Source organism: Neodiprion pinetum, chromosome 1 (genome assembly GCF_021155775.2).
Source record: "Neodiprion pinetum isolate iyNeoPine1 chromosome 1, iyNeoPine1.2, whole genome shotgun sequence".
NCBI classification, from domain to species: Eukaryota; Metazoa; Arthropoda; class Insecta; order Hymenoptera; family Diprionidae; genus Neodiprion; species Neodiprion pinetum.
Window position 1 is genome coordinate 38779297 of NC_060232.1, and position 25888 is coordinate 38805184.

The 25888-nt window shown below is 40.0% G+C and overlaps 1 protein-coding gene across 2 annotated transcripts in view; it reads right to left on the reverse strand.

The window, feature by feature from the left end:
- Positions 1-276: 276 nt before the first annotated feature.
- The window catches only part of LOC124219451 (G-protein coupled receptor dmsr-1), a 29585-nt gene continuing 3973 nt past the window's right edge, over positions 277-25888 (reverse strand). For both annotated transcript variants that reach the window (XM_046627025.2, XM_069134255.1), the window contains 4 exons: positions 7284-7999; positions 4426-4537; positions 3905-4095; positions 277-2743 (listed from right to left, as the gene is read on the reverse strand). In XM_046627025.2, the coding sequence (XP_046482981.1) occupies positions 2341-2743; positions 3905-4095; positions 4426-4537; positions 7284-7792 (1215 nt within the window). In that variant the 5' untranslated portion in view covers positions 7793-7999 and the 3' untranslated portion in view covers positions 277-2340. The remainder of the gene's footprint in view (positions 2744-3904; positions 4096-4425; positions 4538-7283; positions 8000-25888) is intronic.

Below are 25888 nucleotides of genomic sequence, written 5' to 3' on the forward strand. Positions count from 1 at the left end.
AGAAAAGTAACCCACAAAAAAAAAAAAAGAAAAGAAACACTAGAAACAGAAGAGAAAGCATCGAATCGTCACAAATCTGTACTGCGTTTCTCTGCGCTTGGAACGTGAAACTTGATTTTTCCGTAATTGACGTAAAGTCGGTAAATTTAGTTCGGAGCCACGAGAGGTGGGTCATTAATGAAATTAGAGCAGCAGGCACAGCTAATTGATTTAGCTACAATCAAGCAATTTCCCCGAGAGGAGAGTATTTCATTCTGTTTATTTACTTTTCTCCCCCCCCCCCCCCCCCCCCACCCGTGCCGAGTAGGTACAAGGATTTTTCCTCAGACCTTATTCACCCTTGACCCGTCGCTCCGCGTTTCCCGTTCGCTGATCCCCCCGACCCGATTTCTACGGTTGAGCGAAAGTCATTCGAGAAAGAGGATAAAATTGTTTTCTGCTCCGTGGGCTCGCCGAACCCTCCCTATTCTCATCCCACCCTCTGTAACCATGCTAACCCAATATTCATGTATTTTCAATTTTCTTACCTCGCCTTGGTATAATACTTAAAACAGTTTCAATTCCTCCGTAGATAAGAGCTATCCGAAACATATACATCTAGCAACGTTTATGCGTCGTTGAGGGAATTGTGGTTTGATTTCGAAAATTTTTCACCCGGAAAATGGACCCGTGGAATAAAAGAACCCGCTATTATCTCGGTCTCAGGTATTTACTCTATTTTTTCACGTTCATGATAATCCCCATAGAATTGGATTCTTTCGCACAAGGTTTTTTATCACCGAATTTAATCGAATGGGAAGTTGCGTTGAAAAATCTGCGTGAGACATTTTTTTAAGTTTTTAATTTCCAATTCCCTGACGTGAAAGGTTCCACGTCCATGATTTCATTGAACAAAGGAAAATCTCAATTTCGAATGTAAAAAATTTTGAAATAATATCGGAATATTTCAGGACCTCACATTGTTGGGTTCGTAAAAAAAAAAACACACACACACGGCAATATCGATGCTTGTGAAAACATTGCTTCAGATATTCTTCTTTATCACTTCAAGGACAATCCGTTGCCAAAGAAATCTAATAATCTGAGGATTATCGTTGATAAGCTTGATAACTTGTCGACAACTTTTCCGGCAACAAGAATAAAGATTCCGCAGAAATTATTCTATTGATTGTAATATAATCGCAATATCAGTTTCATATATAATCACACAATTTGACAACGGCAGAGGGTTTGGGTAAGAATTCGGGAAAAAATGGCTTCCGATGGTTACGCGAACGGTGACGCTTCAAATTTACGTAATTAAATTTGTAAAAGAAACAGCCGTTCGTCGTAACTGGATAGAATTTTGAACGAGGTTGTTCGCCGCTCGCTCTTTATCGAATAAAACGAATACCTAGTTACATAATGCCTATAAGTATACGTCCTGGCCTTTCGGTGCATCGAGTATTCTGGGAGTAAACTTTGACGGCAATTCGATAATCTAAGTTCATGCGACAAGCGCGAGTTCTTAGCTTAAAAATCGAGTGAACATTTTTTTCACGTCAATCACCTTACATCCCCCTCGCTTTCTCCGTGCTGCGTACATATAGTAATATACGCTTTTTCTTACCTTCATTCTTTCAAGACTGTGATGTATGAAAAGTGAAATTTTGACACCCCTGAATAATCACAAGGATCGTACCTTTAACAAGAGAAGAAGGTACTTTTACGATTTAAAATATGCAAAAAGGAATTAGTGTCGGGATTTGATTTCGAGTAAGCACAGCTTCCGATGCTTTCACACAAAGTAGAGTATACACTGAGGAAAGTTTCCATCGTTATACTTACCATGGAAAATTCTGCTTCGAATCACAAGAAAATGTGATACAATTAACTGTTTAGAATAATTACAGTTGTCAGTACTAGATTTTCCGGTAATTGCAATATTAAATCTGGTTGCTTGGTTTCTCGATAAAGTTAAATAGCCGACAATATCTCAAAAATGATTGCAACAGTTACAATGAAAATATAGTACGATTGAGCATAATAAAAAATGGAACAAAAACACATACCTACGTATAGATTTTCTGGTTACATCTAAAAAGCTCATTTATTCTCATTTTGTACCGAGAAGTATATTTCTCGTCTACGGTAAAAAATGAAAATAGTCAAGGACTGTACAGTGACCACAATTAGGAATTTCTTACGGCGGATGATCGAGTTTTTAACACACGAGAAAATACAGATACAGGAGTTTTTGCACAGTCATTTAGCGCGAGGCATTGCACCCCCCTATAACGCAACGAACAGACGGAAGGGTTAAAAGCAGCTGACTTGAATCGGGGCATTGGCAGGCCTGTATCATACATAAGTGCTCTGTATGTCAGTCTGCTGCGTCGCCGGGTGCCACTTCTTCATTATCCTGGGCTTGAAGAGCTGGCCGAAGGTCGTCCGGAATTGCCGCGACATCGAGCAGTAGAGAATGAAGTTAATGGCGCCGTTCAGTAGGGCGAGGATGTCCATAATCTCCCCCAAATTGTGGTAGCAGTTCCGGAAGAAACAGTCGCCCAGCACGCCCGAAAGCAGGCCCAGAATCCCCTGCGGGAATTCGGTGACGAGAAAGAGGAGCAGCACCGCAACCATCATCCGAGTTGTCCGGTCAGTCCGTCTCTCGGATTTACTGGCTCTCCGGGAGCCTCCGTTCTTCATTGTGTTAATGGCGCACGGATTGTAATCCCTCAGCGCCTGCTTTCTTCCCTTCGCCCTGTTAAATAGATTCAATTTTTCTTTCTCATTCGCGCTTTGTTAAGTCTCGTAGTAAGCGAAAAGCATCGACAGTCAAGAGAGTGACGAAATTTTTCGCCACTATTTCATAAAAATAACTCGTAATTTCTGAATAGATAGGCTAGGGGGCTCCAGGGTCGCCAGAATCCCCCCCCCCCCCAAGTAACCAAATCGATCTACAGCGCAACGGCGGGAAATCCGTGAAGGTGGAATGCGCGGTAAATGGATTTGTGGACTTGGGAAATACACCGTTTTTCTAGGTTCCTTTTAAAATTTTGCATGGAGATGTTGAAGAAAAAATATTTAACAATATAGCAACGAGTTTGCTTACTCTTTTTTTGTCTCTTTGAAAGTATTTACTTTAAAGAGAATAACAGGGTAGATCCACCATTTTTGGTCACTGTACGATTCGTCGCTGCTATTGTAAAATTTTTTAATCAACAATTTCGCTGCCACTCACGTCAATTACTAAAACACGACGCTTAAGCAAGTTTTAGAGAGAACTGTTTCATACTCGATACACTTTGTGTTGTTTAAAAGTAGACACTTGCGTGGATCAAATCACTTTTGTACCACGTGTTGTCATAACCTTACAATTAGGTTTTATACATCATGCCGAAATTGGATCAAACGATGGCAATAACTGGTAACAAAGCCATAAAAACGGATAAATCTTTACCATATGGAAGATTAATATTGTATGACCAGAGCAAAGCCGGAGAAGTTCATCGCCCGAAGTGCATGGATGATCATGACTATACTTTTGTCATCTTGTTTGCCGCATCAGGTTGATAAATTATAGAAGAATCATATTTTTGAAACCCTTGACACAAACAATCTGATCCGAAAACTCGACCTACCCGTCAACTCTGAGCTTTTACTCGTGAACAAAGACGCGTTAGTTTTGTTCCACGATTACAGTTTGTCTGTTCGATTCAGTAAAGTGACGTCATATCAGAAATAGATCCACATCTAAAACATCGGATTTGCTGCTATTTAATGGCCAATGTTTCTATAATTATACCAAACAGTAGACGGTTCGAAAAAAATTCGAAAATTATCTACAACCGATAACAAGATTCGAAAATTCTTCTCTCGATCAGAGATTTTTATGCAAGTAAAAGGGCTACAGCTGGCTTACTTGTACAAGGCTTTGATCAGCCAGCAGCTAATGACGGTCAGAATCAGGCAGGGAAGGAGCTTGACGACTACGGCCAACACCCAAAAGTTCAACTGAATAAGGAAGCCCTTTCCCGTCGTGTCTGCGTCCATCGCATCGACGTAGTAAAGTATTTCCACCCGACCATTTTCCTCCAGCCTTTCCTCCCTGATCTGCAGACAAGGATTTGGTCATCCCGACGATTTATTTCAATCACTGTTCCGCGAACCTACAGGGTGTCCCATTTTAAAAAGTTTGCTCAAAAATATCGAAAACTATGTAAGCTGCATTAAATTGAAAAATGCTTCGGACAGAAGTTGTTGTATTTGAAGGTGAGGCTCATCGCATGAGCATCCAAGTTTGTGGGTCCAGGGCCTTTGCTGGGCCCATTGAAGCCCAACTTAAGTCTTTCCCGCTAATTTGTTTAGTTTTCGATGTATTTGAGCATATTTCAAAAAATGGTTCACTCTGTAAATCAGAATCTGTAAATAACGTGAACTCACCCCGAAGACCAGATAGCTTGGAGCGCAGGCGATGAAAGGGGCGAGAAAACTGCTCCAGAGTGCGACTCTGCACCGAGCAGCAGTGCACCAGGCATGATTGTGTTGCGGGAACCTGAAATGGTCCAAAAGCTAGTACTTGTTCATGGCGGAAATTAAAATCGTTTAACCGGGTGGAAGCGTTTCAAAAAGTTACAACCGCAAGCGGATTGGCCGGTATGTGAGAACTGAGCTTCCTCTCTGAATGCCAATTTGTATGCAGAGTTATTACTTCCCCTCCGAACCGAAGCCTGGAATTTGCATTATGCCGGTGTATTTTTATGGCCACCATTCCACCCGTACGTCACCTTTGATAGGGAACAGTATGTGCCGCGTTCCACTCGTGTCGTAAAGTTGCCCGAGGAGAACTCGATGTTAACGGATTTATAAATATTTATACGAACCCAATTCCTCCCCCCGCGCTCATGTAATATGTGATACGCCGGAATCGGAAGACGCGTTTTTCGCGCCATGGACCTCTTCACGCGTTATAAATTGCGTCGTTGAGTCGATAGGCGATCGGATTACCGTGAATTCCGGCGGTCCGTCGCTCCTGACCATCCTTCTTCCACCCTTTTTTTTTTTTTAACGTTTCTGTGAAATTTGGTCTCGATGGCTTCCTTTCCGCGCTGTTTACACCTCTGATCAACCCTTATGTCACTGCCGGCGCCTCTGTCGGACGCCTACCACTTTTTGTAAACCCTGCAGTGTCAACGGTCCGCACAGTAATGGCCTCGTCGAGAAACACTATATCCTTCGGATAATATTGCCCGAGCTATCTCTGCCACCTTGGCATCCTCCGCAAGCCGACTCGCCACTCTTTTTACCAAAGTTTTTTCCACCAGTCTGACGCACGGGACTGTTTTCACTCGGCAGACGTTTCCATAATTTACTTACGCAGCTCATATTTCCTACTTTTCATCAAAACTTTCTCCTGTATTTTATCCAATGTATACTTTGGCCTCACCATGTCGGGGATGATATTCCAGCTGCACTTTGTCGGCTTTTTCAATAACGGGATGGCCAACTATATGTCTATATAATCTTCGTTATTCGAGTTTATTCTGTAGTAATATAAGTAACCGCTTAATTGTGTTTCGACTTGACCCTAAATTATTGCCACCACCCGAAACGACTCTTGACTGTTCCTTCTAGCCGGTTAAAATTTGATATGTTAGTCGTAATTTATTACTGCTAACGTAACGATTCTACGATTCTGGAAGAGGGTGACTTGGTCGGTGTTGAAATTCCGTTGATTATTTGTCTGGTCCCTTTCACCTCATCTTTTATTTCGTTTTGCTAGGACCATATAAGGCTTTGAAGGCTGGAAGAGTGCCGAAATCAAACTTTTGTTTAACTTTCCTAGAAACTTTGTTGGAAACTTGAAAAATCGGGATCCCAAGGACCGCAACACGCGCCATCAGACTCGGCCATATCCAACCGTAATGAAAAATTTATGAAGGCTTCTTTTGAGCGCCACTATTTCGTACAAATTTATTTTAGATTCGTAGCACTTAGGCGGTACGATTATCGTCTTGAAAAAACAGAGACGCGTTAATATTCCGGAATGAATCTTGTCCGTTAAGGCAGAGAAAACAAACCCAAGCCGTCTTCATCGCGAAATAACTTTACGACCTACGTTAGGAAAATATATAATATTCGATAGAGTACGCACTGGAGAATGATCCTCCTTCCAAAGATACGACCACACAGCTGAGTTACGAGCTAAGAATTGGGGCTTGCGAAACCTCACGATCGCGGGGAATTCGTCAAAGTGCTTTTTTGTCAACTTGACGCGACATTAGAGAACATCTGTTTGATCAGACCCTAAACTGTCGAAAGAAGTTTCGGGGAGTGACAATTGAGTAAGAGAGGCCGTTCAGCTTGGCTTGTGGTCTCGAATCACGAATCGAGGCAAGAGGAATGGAAAGGAAGAAAAAATGAGTTCAATCCATTTGCTCTCCGTGTCCTTATCGCGGTGGACAGGAAGTCAATAAAAATGGATTTCCAACACGGTCTGGGGTTGAGAAGAGCACGAGGAGCATTTTCACTTTGGTGGGCCGTGTAAATCGGTTCACCACGTTAACTCTCGGAAACTTTTGCCATTGGGGAGAATGCGCTCGAAGATACCAAAACTGAACCTTAATCCCGCACCCTAATCGGACAGGGATCACCTCCGAGGGTGAAGCTTAAGTGTACAACTCGAGGACGATCGATAGTGCATTGGCAATGTTTCGGTTCCACGACATTACCTAATTGCCACCATGACTGAGAGATGTGGCACGGGTCCAACGGGATTGTCATCACGCCACCATATCGCTGGAATCGTTTCCGAACCGATTCCTGATCGAGTACCTCGTCACGATGTGGAATTCATTCGTTGTAAGCTGCGGTCAGCTTGAGCGAAAACCCGGAGGCGATCGGGTTCCGATTTCAAGCGGAAAATCAGCGGTCAGGTGGTGCGATTGCAGTGAAATGTATACCATCAAAGGCGATTCTACACCGAGGTAAACTGGTTCAATCAAAATCCACCGCAGTCTCCGAAACGAATCTGATCCTATCAACTGCTTTTAACGATTACGTCGCATCAAGCACGATGTTGATAGCCTCCAATGACGTTTCTGAGTTCAGTTTGTTACCGGAGGTAATTACATCTGCAGGCTTTACCATGGTAGTGCAAGCCTAGTAGACCAGGTTGATTTCTTCTCGTCATATTACGACGACCAACGACAAGTCGTACGAGATAGAAATGCGAGGACATGAAAGAGTCGCGTCAACGGTTCCAATAAATTCAATTCGTTCGTAAATTAGGGTTTACTGACCTGATGGCGATGTACCTCCAGACGGCAAGAGTGAGGGTCAATCCTATGCTGATGGTGTGCAGGGCTTGGGCGAAGTGCATGTGGAAGAGCACGAAGACCGCCCATCCGTAAGGAAAGACCTTGTGTCCCGGAAGGATGAGGTACTTGTAGACGGCGAATGGAACGTACTCGAACATGACGAGCATATCGGCGGTCGCGAGTCCTGTGAGTATGCGATTTATGGGTGCCGAGGCCATGTCCTTCCGGGTGAGAACGACGATGTTCAGCATATTCGCGACGCTTCCAAATATGCAGACTATCAGGGCAACGTAGCCGTGGTAAACCTTGTAGGAGAGGGCAAGGTCGCGAACGACACCGTTGCAGTAGCAGTATTTCTCCTCGGTCGAAGAAATGGTCGTCCTAGTCGTCGGAAGGTTTGGGAAGCTGAAGTTGTTCAGGTAGTCGATGTCCTCTTCGGTTATATTGAGCTTCTTGTACAAGTCCGATATGTTCTCGTGGCGATTCATCATCGTTACTTCGTACAACAAGTGCTTAAGTTAGAGTAGCGTTCAGCTGATTCGCATCAGTCTGGACTTCCGCCAGGTTGTACAGCACATTCCGGTCCAGGCTTACAGATCTCAGACCCCAACCCCTGACGCTTAATTCCAGGTTCCCTCTTTTATCACGAACTACCAGCTCGCTCTGTGGTGCTGGTCAATTTTCTCTGAAGGGCGCCACTATTGACAGAAAAATCAAAACGGGGTTAAAGCAGGAAAGGTCCAGTTGCGTTCGGTTGGAAAATATAACTCGTCAACGCTGTGACGTATGTACATAAGTCTGATTTCGACAAATACGTTTTACAACGATGCTGCCCAGATATTATATCGGGCTGGCATCTGGTGCAGCTACCAATATTCGACGTGGTTATTTACTTTATTAATGCGGCCAGCTTTTGACCATCGTATCGTTCGCGGAAAACGAGGATTTCAGAGTAACTCGCGTTTGACGTCGAGGAACGAAATAATAACTCCGATGTTATGACGAACCAGACTTAGCTTTATCAAAACATCGATTCAAGACCTTGCGGTCCGAGAAATCAAAAGCGTTCAACGGAGATGAATCCAAAGATGAATATACCAAACGAACCTGACAAGTTGCATGAAGTCGATAAATTTGATCGTGTATAAATATGATTCAGAAACCATGGGTCGCGAAAGAATCTTACGCCGATATGAGGAACAATTGGAATACGAGCTTTTGTAGAGTCGGCTAGAACTTTCAGCTTTTCATTTTGCATTACACGTTTTTTAATCTTCTTTCGGCAGCTGTGACGTTTCATTTGAATTGGAGATTCGAGACGCGTTTATGCTTCCTGCGGTGCGACAGGCGAACCCTTAAACCTAGAAATAGACCGAAAGGAAAACAGTTCGGTTGGTATTACGGCAATGCGCGGTCAGTATAAAATTTCGAGAGAAGTCGGTCGGTGGAACGAGCTTTTATTTTAGAGTATCGCCGAGGGACCGATTGTGGAAAAACGAGGTTCGCAATTTTCGTGGGAGGAAGAGAGGATTGTCATTCGCTTTTAGCACTCTACTCTCACTGCGTTGTTCATGTTTTCTCGGTGAGAATATCGAAAATTTAATTGAAGGAAAGCAGATCGTATTTTCAATTCTTTGAGAATATGTTATGACGTAAATGTTATGTAACTACAGTTCTTTCAATTTTGCGAATCATCAGAGGATTTGTTACGGAGTCCGTTTTTACCTACTTATGTAAGAATCCCGCAACTTTTACGTGGAATGTAACAAGGATGGCAAAATAATTATAATCCGACACGATTATAAGCGTGGGTAAACTTTGTTAATGGATTAATGTAAGCAGCACTGCAGCCACGTCCTTGTTTCATAACAAAAACTTTCGAAGTGAGTATCGTGATCGTATAATTATATATTTTGGCTAATATTACTTTAATTATGACATTAATTATTAACGAATAAACTTCCAAAAGCCGGCGTCCAGTAGATTTCCGCATACGGTAATAAATCGTTTTGAAATATGCAACAAGCTTTTTTAATATGCCTAATATTATACCTAATTTTTAATAACCGAGGGTCCAAATGCAGCATCGAATAAACTTTATATATAAACACCCACGAGTAAAAATTTTATGGCCAGGGTGAAAAACCGTACGTTTTCTTTCTTTTTTTTTTTATCAAATGTATGTACAGTGCCTTGTGGATTACGTGGCGCGATATTTATTTATTGATTTACGACGCGGGCTTTGTCGAACTAATTGATAATTTAATATATGAAAAGCATCGTGTATAAATAACGCTGTTGCTATCGGTTTATTAGATCTACGTGTTACACGTGAGCCTCTATTTCGATGTTAAAAACACCCCAATTCGTTTCCCGGTGATTAATCTACCGAAAAAGTTCTCTCTCAAATACATATAAAAACCTCCAGCGACTCGCGCTGTGATTATTTTTATTTAATTTTTTTTGATTATATTACACTTGTTCAAAATGGTAAAGGAAAATTTTTAAACTTTCTTGATCACCCAAACTGTTTTACTTTCATTTGAAAACTCACTCGCTCGCTTTCCAAGATTCTCAAAACGAGTGAAAACTCTACACAACTCGACGGTTCCTCGTTCTTTCCGCAAAAATATTGCCGGTCCTTTATCATCACCTCGCAGATAACCTCACGGTATACGAATATCGCGACTGGATAATATCCCGGAGGAAATCAAAATTCGAAGACGAAGCGTCCCGCAGGTACATCTACGTTGATCAGCAGGACGACAGATGGAATTCGCACAGCTACAGAGAGGGTTATAAAACATGAAGGTGCTTCGCGACTCTCGAACAGATGTTTCAATTTGTCGCCTAGATTATTCCGCCTTCGCTCCGGTTCAACTTCTTCGCGAGTACCGATACGATTTTCAACCGGGCGAGAGGCGACGGATCGGCTTTATTTAATTTCATTTTATTTCGGCTCGTTCAGAGGTCGGGAATACGTAGCGTGAATTCTAATCGCCTCGGAGCTTTCCTCGGCAATCCAGCGTCGCGTCGTCGTCTTTGAGTCAATCACGAGACTACAATAATCCCAGAATTAAATTCCCGTTCATGCAAAGTGACTTAGACTCGAAGAACGCGGGCTCCCCAGTTTTTTTCCCCCACGAGTGTTTCTTGTTGCCGAGTCGAGTGCTTGGGTATAAAAACCGAGTCGACGGTCTCTGGGAAGCTTCAAAAATATTAACTCACAAGTTTATACTCGCCGAGGCGCTGTGAATTATCTCTCTGCTTCTTGCCAGCACGATCGGGCCAGGAATAGAGGCCTTGGAAAAACTATATTCTCATAGATTGCACGTTGCGCATGCAGGAACAATTCTCCTACCGCAATACCTTTAATTCCTCGGATCAAGCGAACTGCGCGATTCGACCGGTAAACCAAAAGTATCCGCTCGTATCTGTAATTATACAGTTAACGCAGCCCGGCGTAGTTCGATTCGTTCTCCGTTATCTCGGACAATTATTGTTACAATTATCACAGGTGGCCATCCACAACCTCCTATCAATTCAGCTTCGGGGGAATCCAGAGAGAGGGAGAAAGAGAGAAGAGAGAGAGGGAGAGAGCTCTGCTGTTCGATTGGCCGGAACGCATTGGGCAAACCGTGCAACGTATCGTCACGTCGACTGGGTTTAATTTCGATTCCAATTATGCGGATATTAGTGTATTCTGAAAAAAGTAGACGGAGAGACTCGCACTTGCAGAGGATTCTCTGTTCATATGATTTAAGAGGAATAGTTTATCTGCGCGATAATTTAATTGAGATATGAAAAAATCCGCCGGGGTTATACGCTGATCCATTCCGTTAAACTCACGGGAACGCGCATTTGGCTTCATTAAATTGGCAAAAAGGAAATATGGATAAAATAGGTGAAACAACAATTTGAGTTAGTCCGGAATGCGTCGTTAAAGACTGTCGTCAAATCGCAGAGGTGAATTCCACGTGTAGCTTAAATTTCCAACACCGGATATTATCCAAGGATAAAGGTTGAAATTTTCAGAATTCCTTACCAATATCGACTACAACAGTAGAATGCTTGTCAGTGCCCGAAATGAAGAAAAAAATAGACTACGGATTGGGGAAAGCATGTCTCGGAGCAAAGATCCATAGGATCATGATTTCGATCAATGGGCGATCTCGGGATTCGGTGAAAGCGCAAAGCACAGTCTCTCCAAGTATTTTTAACGCCTAGAAAAGCGGATTTGTTCGAACATTTCGCCTGTAGAATCTCGAGTCTTCGATACAGATTTTATCAGGGCACGTCGGTCTTTTATCTCGGTATTTCGGTTCCATGCCTCCCGATGATGAGATCAAAGGGCCCTTCTCATATTCCGGGCGGATGCGTCTTTTAATTTCGTCCGCATTGTTTTCGTCGTTAACTGTTCAATTTCCTCTCCTCGAATCGACTCCCCGCACTTTGATCATACGATCTGGCGTTATTCTCGATATTGTTCATTGTCCAAAGGAGAAACAAATATGGAAACAGAGAAAGAAAATTTCCAGAAGTTACGAGAGAGCGAGTTTCACCCCTTGTAAAATACTCTCCAGACGTCGCTTTTTACGTCCTTATCAGGTGAATAGATACAGAGGCACGAGATGATCTCCAACTTACTTTCCTGCGTCAAAGGACCTGCTCCCTGTTCTCCAGCCCGGAGTTTCAAGTTTCCAGACTTTCGCGGTGAACCAATCTTCGATGATTAACCGGTTTAAGACGTCGAATGCATCACCGCACGTGAATCGAGTCTTGACACTCACTTACACACGTTAAATTGTTACTTTTTTGTTAATCAATGATAAAATGACGCCCTTGATGTGAAAATCAAATTTAGCTCTAACGCTAGACGGCAGCTCAAACTCTTTGATGATCTCGGATTTACTTCGAATTATAAAATGTATTATGCGAGTATGTCAGGGCAGCCTTTAAGCCTGCCTTGGACAGATTCAACGAACAAAACGAACCACCCTTCGAAAATCGGTTACGGATCCGTATTCTTGATTTTGTTATGGATATAAAATACAGTCGCTCTCTTCTTTCAGCGAGTTTTACAGCAGTTGGCCCCTTTGTCCAACGCAGGATCATTTCGATATCTTGGGAACATCTCTCGTCGGAGATATTTTTTTATCGAAGGGACCGAGGCTCTGAGTTAGCAGAAGGTTGTTGTACCCGGCTGACAGTGACGCTAATTGCGGCTTCATCCGATCGACCTATCTCAAGTATATAGCATATAACAAGGGGGAATTCTTTCGCGAAACAAAAAGATCGGAGTAACGTGCCAGCGGAATATAAAATTTTTACGGAACTCACAGGACGAATATTATAGCCCAGAATTTTGTCCGTCTCTTTCTCAGTGGGGTTCAAAGCCGTCGACGAAGATGAGACTTGATTTTCTCCGGTCTAATTTTCTCGCTAGATGAATTCCAGAGAGTAATTTTTACGCCAGGGTTCATATTTATCGCTTCAAGCGGATCCTGGCCAATTAGCGAATCCCAGATTTCCACGAATATCACGACCTTTCTACATCGCAATGGAAGCCAATCTATCCGTAATGTAATCCGACGGGAATCATCGCAAACTAAATCGTTACACAGATTAAACCTATTATAACAGCTATAGGTGTACCTGATCAAAGCCTTGATCAATTAGTCTAACTCTGATTCAGACTAACTTCGATGTACGTTTGAAGTTGTTGAAAAGGCATGGAATTACTCGTAGGAATGTTTCCAGCCTCTGTTTGTTTTCAATCCTGGCCAAAATTACAATCATCACGAAGCATCGCGCGAGGAATTTTTCACCGAGCTTCAACTAACGCAGACTTTACGCCGTGCATGAATATTTACTAACAGAGTGATCCGTGCAGATCAAATGTTTTGCAGTGAGGAACGGTAACAAAGAGTACCTTTTCTCCGCCATCAGGACAAGCCTCTCTCATTTCCTTTCCAAATTTTCCGCTCTTCCACTATTATGATCCTCTACTTCTGTCAGAGAAAGGTCGGGTGCCAATAGACGTCGTCTCGTCTTAAAGGAAGAAGTTTGTTTTACCCGCTACAATGGCGTCGTTTGCTATACTTGGAGGACAACACAAGTGGATACTGAAGACCGAGCATCCACTGTCTGCTATGTAAACGATGTATTGTATCCATAGACATTCCGGTCCTCTTCTTCTGCTTCTTCTTTTCACCCAGCGTAAAAAGACTGGCTTGTCACGCAAGTTGACGGAGGATCTATCTTGGTCCAGGAATCCATGGAAACGAAAGTCCAGCGACGAGACGATTAGACTCTCGCCATTGTGCGAAAAAGATGCGGTTGATGGTAGAGAGAACAAAACTTTCGATTTGACGACCGTTCGGATTATCAGCTAATTGCTTCTACTCGATCGGGATCATTTCGATTACTCTGCATTGTGTCAAGTGTTTCTGCAACATGGGTTCGCTACTGATCCTGATCAACGCAGCATGGAGTCAACCAGTAACGAGCTCATGTCAGCCTCTGTTGACGTTCGACAAGGAACACCAGTGAGGTATCCTCCTTCGAATTCGTTGCAACTCGTGAATGTTGTAGACCATTAAAAACTAAAATACATGAATTTTCTTTTTAACGCCGCATCGTGGTGCTGGAAAAGCGGTTTAAACGAGTGAAAACGATCCCCAAACACGGGAATGGCGTGATTTCTTCATGCGCTTCATATATTCGAATGAAACCAGCGCTGAAACGTTTCTACCGAATGATAACATATTTCAGAGTTGGTTTCATTCGAGTACATCAAGCGCATGAAGAAATCATCCCATTGGGTGCCCATCTTTGCGAGTCGTTTTCACCCTTTGAAACCGTTTTTCCGCCGAAAAGGCAGAAAGAAATACGTGTCTTTCGGTATTCGATGTTCCACAACATACGTAGGTAGCAACGAAATCAGAGGGGGACACTAAACTGACGTTCCTTCTGAGTCGACTTCATGCAGAATCGTAACTTTTGTCAGATTAAAATCAGTACAGCGTTGGCAATAAGTTTATACCTTGGAATTGAGGCAGCTCATGAAGCGACGGTCGTTGATTCGAGTCAGCTGATAGTAAAAATTTAGTTCCATGCATACCGACAAGGTTATACTTCCAGACTTCTTCGGCGGAGACAAAACGCTTCTAACGGTACTTTGCCTTCTTGTTCCATCTCCGAGAGTCGTCATTACGAAGAAATTGAATTACCGAGAGTGCATCCAGACCCCAGGAAGCTGCGTGTCTCCTCTTCCTTACTTCCGGCGATAGCATATTGCTTCGAGATTATTTCTGAGCGACTCAGTGCGAGTACTTCAGACCCACGAATCACGTTCCCACGATCCTTTCTGGCATTCAACTTTGCCCTATGGTGTCAGCTGTGGGATACAATCTGGTACAAGTGTCTGGAGGATCCAAGTGATCCCGGAGAATGAAATTTCGTGGTGAAAACCCATGATACACCCTGTGTCTCGATATTTTCAAAGCTCGAATATCTAACCGTCAGCTATTCGATGTTGCCTTTACTTGTCGCTTGAGAAATGACGAATACACGTGTCAGCATTGTATTTTATCCCTTTTGAAAAGAGGGATTTTCGAGCAACTTATCACAATGTTCGTAGTTGTTCAAGGCTTACGGAGCTATAGACATCGACTAATCATTGCTTCGCTAAATGGGAGGGTGATATCAGTAATAAAACCGGATGTCCGCTTTTTCCCGCAGAGTTTAATCCAATTTCACCCCGTCATTTACCCTGAATTATACAGACTGCAATTAGCCCTGCTCAAGCAATGAGGATTGGGGTCTGCTAATTACGGAAGCCATTTAATCCTGATTATCCTATGATTTAAAGAGGTATAGCGGTGGGGACGAAGTTTCAACGATTAATTGACTTTCTCATTTTTTCAGGGCTGATAGATCGCTTTAATTGGACGTGATGATGACACGGCGTTGAAATCGTTTCTCCTAATAACACCGTCAAATTGACAGAATAACAGAGGATGAAATTTTCATCTTTATATATATGTATGAATAATGTTCTAACTAAAACTCGGTTTGGTTTTTAATGATTAATTTCTCGCGGTGAGAAACGAAAAATAAAAAATAAGCCATGGAAAAATAGAAGAGAGGATGAAAATGTCGGTAAAAAATATGAAGCGTCAGCGGTTTAGCTGAATATCGAAGCTATGGACGTATTGTATAATATATTGGAAAAATTACACACTGATGCGTTCGGTAACATGTTTATCGTATGTTCTAAATATAGTGAGTTAAAGATTTTGTTAGACGAACGCGGTGATGGCGGTTATTCGGCGATAAACCGGGTAAATATCTACATCTATATTATATTCATAGCGTAGAATATTTCGGTCGTGTTTTTATAATACGTCGGCTTTCATCGTATAAATTTATGTACGCTCCTGAACAGCTCGAGGGGTCGGAAAAATTACGGCCTACGTGCGATCTCATAGATAGGTACATAACAATATGTATATAGCTATAACGAGTTGTGCGTCATCTTGGAAATAATATAATTAGAAGAAAAGAAAAAAAAGAAACGGGAAAAAAATACACGCGGTAAACGAACTATAATAATAATACAAGGAAATCGAAAAGGAAAGTATCTACGGATACTGCTTAAGGGGCATGATTGACAAAAGGAAAACAGAGTGCAAAAAAAATTAATTCTACCATTTCGGAGGGGTTGGGAAAAATTTACGGAAGTTGCGTTAACTCGCGTGCCGTAAAAAAGGGTCTGAAGGACGGGTGAAAGTTTTGTGGGGCTATTTTCTGGATGAAAAAAGTTTAGGAGCCCCCTGTTGGCATTTCATAACGTGGGTGTTTACCTGTGCTCTGTATTTACACCCATATAATAACATAAATTTTAAGTCGAACGGACCGGACAAATTGGACATCGATATATGCGATCGTTAATACCGACATTCGTTTTTTCCATTATATGCCAAAGTAGCTTCATCGCTAAGTTATTGAATGAGTATAGACGGTGGAATTAGATTTTTTCCATATTTTTTTTATCCTCACATTGGAATTCGACAATTTTTTAGCAAAGTTTTCTTCGCAATATTCTTTATTAATTCGTGTAAAAAAAAAAAAAAACAATTGTAAATAATTCTTGAAATTCTTATCAATTCTTTTTCTCCATCATCGTACAGTTGTTGGAGTTTTACAAGCCTGTATTATTACGGGTTAGAAAATTCATTGAATCCATATTGTAAGCGGGGCAAAAAATAGTATAACTGATTTTTCTCCGGCTTTATACGCGTACTTCGGTAAAACGAATACAAACCGTTCAAAAAAAAAGAGAAGATGGTGTAGAAAGAGAAATTGAAAAACTGACTAGGGGGTGAATATTTTTGAATAATTCGTTTCGGATGCCAGATTTTCCTCATCCTTCGATATATATTCGATGAGCTGAACTGTTTTCATGATAGCTTGTGTTATGGAAATTATTCTCTCTTCGTAAAATAATGAATGATTAGATTGAAGAGGAAAAGTATGTGAGATGAAATAAAATTGTGCGTCGACGAGTGTAATTTTGGGAAACTGGACGATCGTTTCACTTTGCCACGGATTTATATTTCGGAGAAAATCGAGCGGTGTTTTTGTAACCGAGGGTAATTAATTGTAAAAGACGGCGATGAAGTGATAATTTCAGAATTTTGTTTTAAACATTATCCGGAGCAAATCGAAGGAAGCGCTCTCGTTTTATTTCGAGCTCAAGTCTTTCATCTTGACACGCGGTCCTCGCTCAAGGGATGCCGGAAAATTAATTTATCTTCGATCACTCCGCGTACTTCGGCCTCGAACAACGTCAGCCGCGAAATTCTGCCCGGTTAGGTTTCCCGTGGCAATAAAACTCGAGGGCCTGGACGAGAAAAAAGCATACATCTAACTGAGGAACCGTCGAGGGCTAAGTGCCAGGAATTATCCGCATTTCGAAACGGAATGAAATTCCGGACATTCTTGACATATTTCATGAGCTGAGGATCGCTCAAAAGGGTTTACCCAAAAAACGGTGGGAATTTATCCTGGAATACTTCACATTCGTTTTTCGTCATTTCTTCATTTTCTACCCGATTACTTTCCGACTGAATGCAAAATTCGTCTCAGAGAAGTTATCATCAGAGAATTGACGGTTAAATCGAACAAGTTCTTAAGGCAGAGTTTGCACCCCGTTTAATTGTAACGATCATGATGCAATCGGTTGGAATTAAAATGATGTAAGAAAAATATCCAAAACTAAATATAGTAAAAATTCATTCTTTTTAGAAAAATCCAACTCCACTCACTCAAATAAATATCTTTTCTTCATCGAGCAGCATCTCCATATTTTTCCTTCTTAATATCCGAGTCTGAAGAATTACTCAGTCAATTTTCTGTTCAAAATACTAAAAGTTCACCGAGTTGTGACTTTTTTAGTAGAATGATCAACTTTCCGATATTTTGTTGTTTTATGAAGCTTTTTTTATAATTAAAACATCATTTTGACAAAAATAACTAATTTGCTTTGAAATATTATAGTTAAAAAGTATCCCAGAATTTTTTAAAGCCCTATTTGTTTTTTTTTTTTTTCAGAACTGAATCCATGGGATCTGAAAGCTTGGATACGTTCGGCCAAACTTCTCCTCGTCGGTTCAAAATCAGAATATCCGTTTACCGACCTGGAATTAACGACATGTGACGTTATATCCTTCGCTTACCAGCTTTTCATCTCATACTTGTTACTGCAGAAGCAGCGATGAAGCAATTTTCCGAATTTCGCCTTAACTAATTCCCAAGGTTAAATTGATCCCGAGAGCTGAAAGGATGTATAATACAATGTCTAGCGTATTAAGGTTAGATTGGGTTAGTCTGATCGGATAAGAAAGGGGGCCCCGAAAGCTGTCTGCATCGCAATAATCAGTTACTCGTTATCCCCGTCAGGATAGACGACACCGATACGCTCATCCATATCTCAGTTTGCTAAATGTGTGATAATTATGTATGTAAGCTTATTTCGCCGCAGGTGAAGCAAATTTCTTGTTTGGAAGTTTTTTACTTTCGCTTTTTTTTTTTTGCTAGGGAGGGGGTCAAAAAAAAATTGTCAAGAAAACGCGGTAGCTACGGATCAGTAAAATAATTACGAAAACGGCGGTGTTAAACGTACTGAAATTTTACTTCCGTTCTCTTAATCGAACCTTGAACTTTGACTGTGCTAGGTATTTATTTTTTTCATAGAATTTCTTCATGCTTTCACCGTTGGTATATTAGAATTTTTATCAAAAAGGTTACAATGTTATGTAATAATAACTGTCGGACGATATAAAAAATCGAGATGCGTGCGTCGTTCAAGAGACAGAATTTAAAGAATAGTATATTGTGTAACGAGGAGGAAAACTCGGTCTTTGCCAACCGAGCGTAAGTTTGCAGTATGAGTCGTAGGTGAACAGAAGACGAAAAGACCGTTTCCTCCTTCTTGCAGACGATTCTTTATGTAACAAGAGTATGTTACGCGTTTTTTCACGAAGCACGAAATTGAGGTTACAGTCGCGTAATGTCAGATTTGTTCGCTACAGCGCATGCGCGCAGTACAGAAAATATCACTTTTCACTCCTAGGACTTGAAAGTGGTTTTTTCAGTACTCCGCGCACGCGCATTCGCAGACTACTTGCCCGTAATAGAAACGGATACTTTGTGTACGGAAAACATGCGTGAAAAAACGCGTAAAACATGCTCGCGTTGTATAAATAAATGTTTTAAAGCCGTATGAATAATTCTTTTCTCTCAGGTTGAAATAAATTTAAAAAAAAAAGTCATTCGAATTGTTCGTCACTTCTGTTGGTTCAAATCGACGTTTGCGGAGGGATCAAATACCTTGATTATTTTTCAATTGCTCGCGTCGTAATCTTACTACACGAATATAAATGGAGACGGTGAGAGAGAAAGATGGAAAGAAGACGGGAAAGGTTTTCCCTGTGGGATTTTTGGCAAGGGAATTTCAAGGACCTGAGGAAGGTACAGGCGGGTCAAACATTCGTTGCAACAATACCACGACGAGTAAAAGATACGGAAACTGGTATTGAATAAGTAATCAAGTTCAATATATATCAAATTTTACTGGTATCACAGATCTGAAGTTGAATGTTATTCAACAAGTCTTCGTGGTCTCAGAAATATTTTCAATCACTCAATTTCAACTGTAAGCACCTCGTTATTCACAATTTCAGGACAATCATATTATTCTATTATATTTATAACGACAAATCCACGTAGAAATATTTCGTCCAATTCACAAATGAATTCCATATAAATCGTGTAAAGCGGTTTTTTTTTCACGCACTCGCTAGATGTGATAAAAAAAAAAAGACTGACGTGTAAACTATTTATACAATTTATCGATGACAAACTCAAATGATTCGTCGAGAAATACGTTATTTTTATCTAAAATGTAACTCGGACGATGTTCCGAATATTTATTCACGATTCAAATGAGCTGTTTTTCGTTACAATTGTAAAATCAGTATCAATTTGTCGGTGAAAAAATTATAGAGTAGCATGATTTCTCTGATTTCGTTAAATCATGTACAACGAGGTGGTGATAGTCAAAATACAATAGTAGATATACAAGGAGGGATCTGGTTCAATCTTCTTTACCGACCGAGTCGAGTACACGGTCGGTAGGGAAGATTGCATCAGAACCCCCCTTGTATATTTACTTACAACGTTTCAAGTAAATTTCTTGACATCGTTAGAACCTTTTTAGTTGTACGTAATGAGATTAGTTTCGATGATACTTTTCGAAGCTCAGGTCCAACGCGTTTTTCTTTTCCTAAAGATTTTTCACCTGACTGTACGTCCCGAGAATCCTTAACTTAATTCACTCGAGATGTTTTTGGGGCGTCAGACTGAAACGAGATTTCAGTATGTTACTTGGGTCATACTTTCGGATTCTGTCACATTTCTTCCTCTCCCGTTTCTACGTACGATGTAATAAAAGCTGTGAAAGAAGCTTTTCAAACAACGTGGCGACAAATTTTTTCATGCATTATGCATTCATCGCGAGCTCTCTTAAATCTTTATAATACGCTCGTATGTGATACTGTACAGAGGAATTTTCCCATTACTCGTTTATCTCGTTTAACAACCGTGATATATTAATGTCGCGTCGTTTTTATTTGCGTGAAGAATTCGTATAACTCCAGACAGAACGTCGCAGGTCTAACACGAAGACATGCGATAAATATGACGACTCGTGAAACGAGTTGAACCAGTGAAACGGAAAATGAAACAGCGATTGATTCAATAGTTACGTTGCAATTTATACAATCTTACGAGAAAGTTATGCACAACTTTTTGAAGCAATTAAAAAAAAAAAAAAAAGCTTAAGATAATCAGCAACGTTCAATTTATATGTGAAAGCGAGAAAATTAGTAGTTTATCCATGAATTAATAGAGTTTCGAACACAGCTTGCGGATGCAATGACTGCACATTTATCGGCTCTATTGACGCACCTTGAAAGCTCTGGCAAGTACGATTTCCCTGCGAATAGAGCACTCAAAAATTGTCAACGCTCACGCTTGCGCGTATAATCATTATTCAGTCTCTTTCACTTGTTATTCGATGCGCGTATTTCACCGAGTAAAACGTATGCGAGGGTGAGCACGACTGAATCGGATGTAGGTTTGAAATAAAATAAAAAAAAATCACCGAGGCGAGAGACGAACCGGTCGAATTAGGGCATTCAGAAAATTTGACTGTCGTTGATCGAGGCTTGCAATTTTATGTCCAAAGAATCATTCGATCTGATTTTGAGTGCTGGCAAATTCTCTGATTTAATCATACTGGATCTGAATTTTGAATAACATTAAATGGGGGGAGGGGGGGTACATCTTGGACGGCCCACAATCATACCTATTTTTAGAAGTTTTTTTTTTTTTTTAAACAAATTGAAAACGCTTCGAGCAATTTGCAGTTTGAGGGTATTTTTTATAGATTCACAAACATTTTGGAATTTTTTAATTCAAATTAACAACAAAATTGCAGCATGGTGCATATAAGTAGCGAACGACTCCGATATCGAAGGCTTTTGAGGTGTCGCATCTTCTGACATAACTGTCCAACTTGTGACAGATTGGAAAAATTTTTTGAGTTAAAAACAACTTTTCGGGTGCGAGCTCCCAGCCCAAATGTCAAAAAAAAAAAGAAAAGTTTTTCAGGTATATACGATTATGAACAAAACATTTCACTTGTCGACCAGAGAATTGCTGAAAAAAATACTTAAAAAAAAAATTCTGAGGTTCGAATTCAAAAATCTAGCCACTACTCGAAAGGATAAACAAATTTTAAAGATTGTGTCGAAACTTCAAGTCGATCGGATATAAATTGACCGAGGAATCTGCGCCATCTGATTGAAAACAGGAGCTCCATTTTGTGATTAATTTCAATGAGAAAATTGTAAAATACTCTATAAGCTATAAATAATAAGTCCCTCAAATTGAAATTGCTTCAAGTGTTTTCATTTTCTTTAAGAAAAAAAAAATTGCATGATTTTCGACCATCCAAGCTGACACCCCCCCCCCCCCCCCCCCCACCCCCAAAAAAAATTATTTCCATCATAATTACTACACTTATTTTACATGCATGGGTTTATGGTGCAACCTTTGTACAGAATTAGTTGTATGATGGGGAAAAAATTTATCCCTACGGATGATTTGTGAAGAGGATTCATTTGCCGCTAAAATAATTAGCTATGAGCTGCAATTTATCTGTAATTGTTTAAAATCATACACTGGATTTGCGATTTATATTCGTGGATTCCAAATTACCAGATGGTCGAATTTCATTGTCAGCTAACATGGAATTTTAGGTTGTCAGTTTGAATGTCTGGGGCGGATTTCACCAGGATTGTTTCGGAGCTACTCGAAATCGCTGAATAATTAATCTTACGGTTTCTCATCTTCACTTCGAGTCGTAATTGAAATTCTTCGAGTCGCGTAAGATCCTCGGTCAATGTCCTGTCATCAGTTAAGATCGAGCGATCAATCAATTCGCTTTGAATCACGGTGCTGTTTTTTTTTTTTTTTTTCCTATTCGTCGGACGTACAGTCACGTCAAAAAAGTATCGAATCAAATACCTGATAATGGAAACGTTTACAATGCATCATTCAAACAAAATCTACTTACATCCAGCGAAAAATTTTTTAAACAAAGCAAGGACGTTATTCTGCCATTTGTTTCTACCGAAAAATTCGTATTCTTTGTCCGATTTTGAGTAACAATAGATAATTTCATTCGTGAATCTAAATTTTCCACAAATTGTCTGAATTTGATTTTGTATAATATCAGCAATGTATTTTCGAATTACAAGTTTATTGTCTGTAACTTATAACTGTTGCATGAAAATGTCGGAATTTTTATGGCAGAACGACAAGCTAAAGAAGAAAATCATGTCTCAGAAGATTTGAAGAAAATTTATCAACGAATAAAAAGAGGTCTTTTTTTAAAAACCACAATCAGACAAAATATATTCTTCGAATTTGTTGATGGTGATCAGGTGTTTAAAGTTGAAATTCAGGGTCGAAAATTTCTCCTCAAAATCACCGGCACATTTGAAATTATGTATTCGACTCGATTAGCTTCGGCTGATTTTTTCATTCCTTTGTCCCGTCACGTTTTCGATCCGATAAGTTTTCGAACCATTCGTCGTTCCATGCATCCTGAAGGACCGGAATACGAGTATGAAAAATGCGAAGCCTGCTCCATAATTGTCGTTATTAAACCAGAAGCGCACTTCGAGCTTGTCAGCCGGAGTGAAAAGCTTGACTCACATATACGTATGGACACGGTAATCCAATATCGAATGGTTCAGCTCAATATAAAAGGTTTATCGGTTAATGGTTAACAGGAGCACTTCCAGTTGGCGAGCAACAGGCGTTTCCTGTTAGAATCGATTACTTACTTCGGATATAGAATTTCCAGCGAAAATGGGATTCTCAGAAGCGCAACAGATTTAGAACGACGTTAATTCAACATCAGCCACGCCTGTTAAATTCGATTAACAAATGGCAAACGCTACGGTACAATAAATTCAGTAATTTACATCAGCCCTTCACCACCGCCGGTGTTTAACGAATTTAAAAAATCGCTTATTACGAACCAGAAGTCAGAATTACGAGATTCAAAATGGCAGGAATTTTCGGAAAGTTCCAAATTTTCTTTTATCAAAAAACTAGCGTAAGGAAAATGCTGAAAAATATATATTATAAAACTGTGTATGGAGAAAACGTAAAAAATAATTTCAGAGCCGCAGCTGTCTACGTTACGAAAAAACCAAATCTTCTTTTTTGTACATTAATTGCTTATAACCAGCATATACGTAAATAAATTATTGCAATTTTGTGTGAAATTTTTATAATTTAGGCACCCAAGTGTCTAAAGAGTGTTTGTGCTTTTTACATGCAAAAAAGTGCGAAAATATATCAGAAAAAAGAAGAAAAAAAAACTTAAGACTAAATCGGTACCTTTGAAAGGTTTGAGTCATATCCTTTTGTCATAACTCCTGCGGTTTCCGGAAGAAACTGACGATATCCTACGTGGCACACATTTTACATTGATAAGCGAGTATTATGCATATAATATGTTGATTTTTTCTCTCTCAGCGAAATCATTTTTTATCTTCATCTCAATCGTGAGTTGATCCCCAGAAATAATTTCCTCCTAGATCGCAGTGACTTTCTTAATTCGATCAGCTTCAACTCGATCGTCAAAAGCTTCAGTCACCCTGTTTAACTTTCGTTTAGGTTTTTTATTCGACACAATTTTGACCTGACTGTACGTCCCACGCATCCTTGATGTAGAAAATTCGAGGCTGTAACAGCGATTGAGAATTTACAGCCATCGACTCCAAGGATTAGGCGGAATTTTTTTTTGTAAAACACGTACATCGACTTATACACCCGTTATGTCAGAGTGGATTTTTTCCCTACAAGCAATTAGCCAACGTCAACGCCTCCGAATCACCCGACCGATGTGGTAAACAGGTGAACGACCTTTACTTGCTCAGGGGGTTTTTAAGGGGTTATACACAGTTAGAATTTTCAAAAAATTCGATTTCTTTTTTATTTTATTTTCTTAACGTACATATATTCAAGAATACACACAGAAAATTTCCCTTCCCTTCTAATATATTTAGATGCGTAAAGCAACAGTGTGTTATTGTTTCTTTTATACCTGAAAGGTAAATTTTTATTTTTCTTTCCCCAAACTTTAAACGCGTTTTTCTCAAAATGGTATTTACAAAGTCGGTGACCAACATTACTCAAAAACGGCTAAGCCGATTAGTCTCAAGTTTTAACACGAGCTTCTTAAATATATTTTTTAGTAATTAGTCGAAGATTTTTTCTCACCGATAAATATTTTTTTTTTATATAAACAATTAAAGGCCGAAATTTTGGTCAAAAATCGATTTTTTTTTTTTTGAGAAACCGCCATTTTGTCAAAAAAATTTATTTTGCTTATTCCTTCGATTAATTACTAGATTTAACATTACTTTAACGAAATCTGTTTGGTTTTGTAATTTCTGAGGATCGAGTTCAAAGATACAGTCGTCACCGCAAAACGTCTTTTTTGAGAGGAGCTCCCGGAGATCAGCTGTAGCTCCTTTCCAAATAAATATTTTCACTAATACTAAATCTTAAAATAAATTTAAAACATACCATAATATGTGTACAAATTTTTAGATCAATAAATTTAAAAGTTTTCTCAGAAAAAATTCTGGAAAATTCGCTTTTCTTCGGCCTTCCAACTGTGTATAACCCCTCAAGCAAGCAGAAACGTGGAAAGAGGATATTTTCGAAAAACGAAGAATTTCCTAACGTAAAGCGGTAGGGAACGTTCCTTCCCCATGATTCATGGAATATATCATCCGGGTCGAAATTGCCCGTCATTTCAAAGCTGGATGCGACGTGCAGCTATTATATACAGTACGTGATACGATATTCGGACGAAACGAGCGAATATTTACTAGCGACACAAAATTGCGTTCGTCGGTGCGACGCTTTGTAAAGCGGATAAGAAAATTCGACGACATTTCTTCCATAGAGATTTTCTTTTCACTATTCGTACGAAGGGATCAATTTTTGATTTTTTTTTTTTCCCCTTATCAGGACCATTCTTCTCCCGATATTCGAGACGTTTCCTTTGCATCGCAAATATTGTACTCTTCCCTGTTTTTCTTTTTTCTTTTTTAAATCAATTACAGCGCTTCCAACATTCACGTTATTTTATACATGTAATAATTTTTCATGCGCGGCTCGGTTTGTGCGGAGAATAAGTAAAACGGATATAAGGTTGACTCTATTATTCTTTTCTCGTGTGCTTGTGTTAACCACATTGCGTGTCAAATGCTCGTTTATTACAGATATGATCGTGTTCGTAGAAGGCTTTGCGGAAAAGTGAAAGGAGTGTGGTTATTTACATTTATGGCAAAAAAAAGGATATCAAATAATATTTAATAAGTGCACTGTTATAATCGTCGAAAAAAAGGGAATTTTTTATGATTTTTTTT